The 5,040-nt window shown below is 42.0% G+C and overlaps 1 protein-coding gene across 3 annotated transcripts in view; it reads right to left on the bottom strand.

The window, feature by feature from the left end:
- Positions 1 to 5,040, bottom strand: part of DAAM (disheveled-associated activator of morphogenesis-like protein) — a 57,666-nt gene that overhangs the window by 17,091 nt on the left and 35,535 nt on the right. Inside the window, exon 1 of one of the 3 annotated variants that reach the window (XM_026812193.1) lies at positions 2,165 to 2,460. The exons of the other annotated variants lie outside the window; for them this stretch is intronic. Within the exon in view, the coding sequence (XP_026667994.1) occupies positions 2,165 to 2,203 (39 nt within the window). The 5' untranslated portion in view covers positions 2,204 to 2,460. Of the gene's footprint in view, positions 1 to 2,164; positions 2,461 to 5,040 lie in introns of those variants that run through there. 3 annotated transcript variants of the gene reach the window in all.

Raw genomic sequence — 5,040 nt, 5'->3', positions numbered from 1 at the left:
TTAATTTTAAATATTTATGTGACAGACAATAAATACGAGTTAGAAACGAGACCGATAAATTTGATTCATTAGTAATTCTGAGTAACAAACAAAGAAGTAAATTTCAAGTATTTATCTCTGCTAATGACAGTAGGTATTGAGTCGTACTGATAGCACCGTGAAGCATCTAAGTTTTTACGAGTACCGGGAATTATCCTTTTACGATTCTAGAATAGACTCCCAGCGAATTCCATTCAGAATTCCCTTTGATGGTACGAGCCCAGACGGAATTCAGGAAGTAAAACGCGGATCGTTCTCGTTTCTCATCAGAATTCCGTTGGCCGAAGGGACAACAGCCGGGAGAAAGCGAGGAGCAAACAATCTATTCTTCTACTATATTAAACAGTCATGACGATATCGGACAGATCGATCAGGCATCGATAAAGGAAGGGCGTTGAAAAAAGTTTCACTCGCCGAATATCTTCGGTGAGAGCCGAACCGAGAGACACGAGTGAAAGAGTGTACATGTTTATTTTTCATCAGTCATTGTTACACGATTTTGACTAAAATAATTCTGAGTAGAAACGAGATTTTTCTATATAATCTTCAATCAGATTGATTGATCGACTGAATACACGCAATTAAGAGAAACCAATATGGTATCACTACTGATTTAAACGATTAATGAAATCAGCCGTCAATCGTTAATTGATAATCGTCAATCTCTGACTAGAAGCGTTGATCATTATTAATCGATCCCTCGTGATCGACGAGTTTTATTATAAAAATCCCACAAATTAAACACCCTGTAGATTCGTGGAAGAAAAATATCGAAAACGAAATGCACGAAGCATCGACATAAAAATATTTCTGAACCCGATCGTAAACAAATACTGGACTTCGCTTTTAGAATCTACCTGGAGAACTTGGGAAGTTGTTCAAGTCACTAGGCAAGGACAACGTCCTGGTTCAAGGTACCTTGCGCCAGGCGAGGCGAGCAACAGCGGAGCCAGTGACTTGCGCGAGGAACCGTTCGAACGAGCTGAAATACCATTTCTTTCGCCGGGAGCAGTGGAATTTTTAATTGGCGGATGCGTGCAATGGGAAATGTAGCCTGACGAAAGCGCAACTCCCCTTAACTACGCAGATTTGCATATTTAACTAGTAACGCGGAAAAAGCCTGTGTAACAATCCCCGTTTATAATTAATCAGCCTTTCGTACGCGTTAATTAGTCGTAATCGTAGACGTCGCTCTCCTAAAAGTGAGCGCAACGTAATAGGAAAACGTGCGCTGCTTCCCAATATAGGCTCGTTAAAATTCAATTTCACTTATTTATAAGTTTCTCATTGCTTCCCCTTCGGCGTTAGACTTATTGTTACCGCGATAGGCATCGCGAAAACGATTTCTCTTTCCCCGTTTCCATAAACGTAACGAAAAACGAGGAAATTTACTGGAGTAAATCGCCAGTCCCAAGGACGATTAAGCCACATTAGGCTTACTTGCAGCACACGATTCTACGTGAGCAGGTCTAATTTTTCAATCACACCGGCTCATTAGTAAGCCGGGAAACGTTTACGCAAAGTAAACACTCGTGCCAGATAGAAAATTGCACAATTTAATTTTTCTATTTCCGTCGCATTTGAAACTAGATAAAAATTAACATTTGTAGCGTAACATAATTCGCGGCGATTTGATTGTAACTGCGGGTTTAATGGTCGCAGCAGGAACCGTGAAGTGGCAACCGGCCTCTGGCGATTCAACGAGTAAAGAGGAAAAATCGAATCAAGCTCGAACCAGTCGATCGTAACGAGGTAATCGGTCGAATCTAGTGGCTGCGTTTAAGCTGGCCAGAAAGCGCGCGAAAAAACGCGAAAGAACGCGATCATCGCCGCGGATAACCATATATGTTGATGCCTGTACGATTACGGGTCGTTTCCCAACGTGCAAAAATTTCGTCCGCAATTTGTACGCGGATATCCCGCATTTTCTATGCCCTTACGTGATTTTTCAGTTTTTCTAAATTCAAGGAAATGATTTATGTTTCCTTTGTTTAAATGCAATTCCTTAAACAGTCTTGAGAATTTTTTATATTATCATAAATGAAAGAATATTTGATGTATGCAAATTATTTTCGTTTATATCTGCGCTTCCTGCTTCCTAATAATAATTGACTATCTACGTTACCAGATTGAGCTTGCCCATCTTCTCGAGCACAGTGTCCATCCTGTCGATTAATGAAGATCTTCCTGCAATATCTTCTGATTTATTTCAGTAACGGTTGGTTTGGTCGAGATGCGCGATCGATTTTTCCCGGGACGATCAAGATTTTCCCACAGGCACAAGACGAGTTACGCATATCCTGTACAACGGCCGGTGAATGCTCGCCTAACAAGCCGACGCACGTCCCTGTTGAACTGATCTCGGTAAGCTTCGATTTCATTCAACTCGGAAACGAACAACTTGATCCGACTCGAATCCGTGAAATCACCATAGAACACTGAGTCGATTGATCCACGAATTCTCGACGGCCGAGCCACTGACTCGATCTTCCATCAAATTATCTTAATAATGTTAGTTGGAAGTTAATTTCCCGAGTGAAATAAATTTATTTGTCGTCACTGCGATTCGATGAATTAATCGTGCAAGTATCGATTCGAGACCGACGTCTTGAGAGGATCGCGGCTGAACCTTCTTGCTCGCGATTGTAGGTTGAACTGCCAGGTGAAAACACAACACCTCTCAACCTGCACAGGTGCACAGGCCTCCCGGCTGGCCCCCGAGAAGAAGGGGGGCCTACTTGTACTCCGGGGACTGTTCGCCGCGGATACCTTAATCTTTGTCTGACTATCCGACCGATACCCGATGTTTTATCGCTCGCCTCAATAAATTTTCATCATAGAATACGATAAAGTTTAACTGATAACATTATGATCGCTACAAGATTTATCAGAACAAGTTATGTTACAAGGTTATAATTCTTTATATCACTAAACCATTTTTCCTTTTAATTAGATCAATGATATCCAGACTTATTATTAGTAGACCTGCTTTTATGCATTTATAAATCTGATTGGATGCGCAGAGAACATCAAGATTGCGATGTGCATGATCGATCAAAATTCTTTAATTTCTTAACGAATTCATCAAATCGTACATTTCATTTTTTTAATACAAAGAATCTGCGTTTTAATCTGACGTCTCCCTTTTGGAAAATTTATTAAGAACATCTGCGCGAAACTTAAAATGCAAAATTTAACGACAGCTAAATCTGAGGATCTGCGTGGCAGACTTGTTACATTTATTAAAGTTTGAGCGCAGACACGTTTCGAGACGATGTCGGTCGGTTACGACCGGGGCGTGAACGACCTAAATTTTACGCGACTCGGCGCTTTTCAAGATCTTTTTGCCGGGTCCGATGAATGAATATTTACACGCCGTCGACTGCAGGGAATACGTAATCGTCTCGAACGCAGACGTACAGAGGTAACGCTCTGCGGGATCGTTAAACACGCTTGACTAAACATTGTCTCGTAGGAATGTTGCCAGATTTAAATAGGAATCGCTCGGGACATTAGCATTAATATTAGCGATTATCTTTTATTCATACATTTTCGCATTCAGACGTCGTCCGTGCGAATATTTTTCAATCGTAAGCGTTTGGGTGATCAAACCTATGGGAGAAATCGGTTTGTCTGTCTATGACGGAGTTGCATAAAACTGCGGAATTGGTGGCCCGAATACGGGGAATAGAACGTCGATTCCGTATGCAGAGCGCGTACGAAAATTCCTGTCGTTTTCTCCCGTAAGGAGGCCTCGCTCGTTTCCTATTCGACGTTTGGTAGTCGCTTAAGTACGATTGCATGTATTGTACTTAACCGGAGAGCAGGTCGAGATAAAAACCGACCGGTCGCGAACGCACGCGTGCCACGTGCTCCGCAGTCACGAGAACCCCTGGACACGCGGTTGACTTTCGTCCCGATCTCGAATTAGGATCAAATGAAGACGTGCAAAGGAATCGTCCTTGTTCGTTTGCGCAACGGAATCTCGTCCCCTGCTTTTTCCACGTCGGTCTTTTTCCATCGACGGATCACCGGCCTTGGCCACGTTCTCGGTGGTCCACGGACTCCGCGGCGACGTTTCAATCGAGCTAATTCGAAGGACGGATACGAGGCTCGCGAGTCGCGCTTTGAGCCAGCCGCGAGGCCCAGGTTTATTCGCTCGAAATTGTTCGGATCGTTTAACTGCTCGTTCACAAAGCGAAATGTGGGTTAAACGGGTTCGGTGGTTCCTGGTCGGACGCTTGGCTGCCTCGCTTTACAGCCGCCCTTAATTCATCAGACCCTTTTCGGTGCCATTTATCCAGAAGAATTCATTCAGCTTTCTTCGATCGATTCAACCAGAATTTTATCGACGAAAGTAAAACTGAAATTGCTCAGGAAAAATAACATATTGGAGAATGTAAGAACGTTTTTTCGATGCTAGATTTGAGAAGTATTACATAAGGATGTATAAACATTAAAAGTACATTGATTTCTAATTTCGTGAAGAAATATCTAAATTATTGCGGAACAGTGAAAATGTAAAAGTAACATGCAAGGAATTCCTAAGTTTCCAAAATCGATAATAATGAAAGTAGCTAATCATTAGAGTATAACATTACATAAATCTATGTACGCATTTCCTACATACAAATCCACTTCACATAACATGAAACGATCGTTCAGGAATCAAATCTGTCGTGACAATGGAACAGATTAAAACTGTGAAACCGATAAGCTAATGCAATTGGTGACGGAAACAGGGAAGATCGGTGACAGGTTTCTCCTTCGTTTTCACCTGTAATGTACTGGCCCGCACATTTACGCGCATTCCTACGATAACGCGGCGAAACGAGTCGGGCCGATCGATTAATGGCCATTAAGGATGTATTGGCTATACAGTCAATCCAAAAAGTTTATGTACTCTAGAAAAACGCATTTCTTATAATTAGAAAGAAATCAGACGCCGGAAGAACAATGCTAATAATAAATAGCTACGTGCTAAAAAGTATAGAAGGAAAT

Source organism: Ceratina calcarata, unplaced genomic scaffold, assembly GCF_001652005.2.
Source record: "Ceratina calcarata isolate Rehan_Ccalc_2016 unplaced genomic scaffold, ASM165200v1 scaffold262.2, whole genome shotgun sequence".
Taxonomy (NCBI): domain Eukaryota; kingdom Metazoa; phylum Arthropoda; class Insecta; order Hymenoptera; family Apidae; genus Ceratina; species Ceratina calcarata.
Note: the sequence above shows the minus strand (reverse complement) of the source record. Positions and strands in the feature narration are given on the sequence as shown.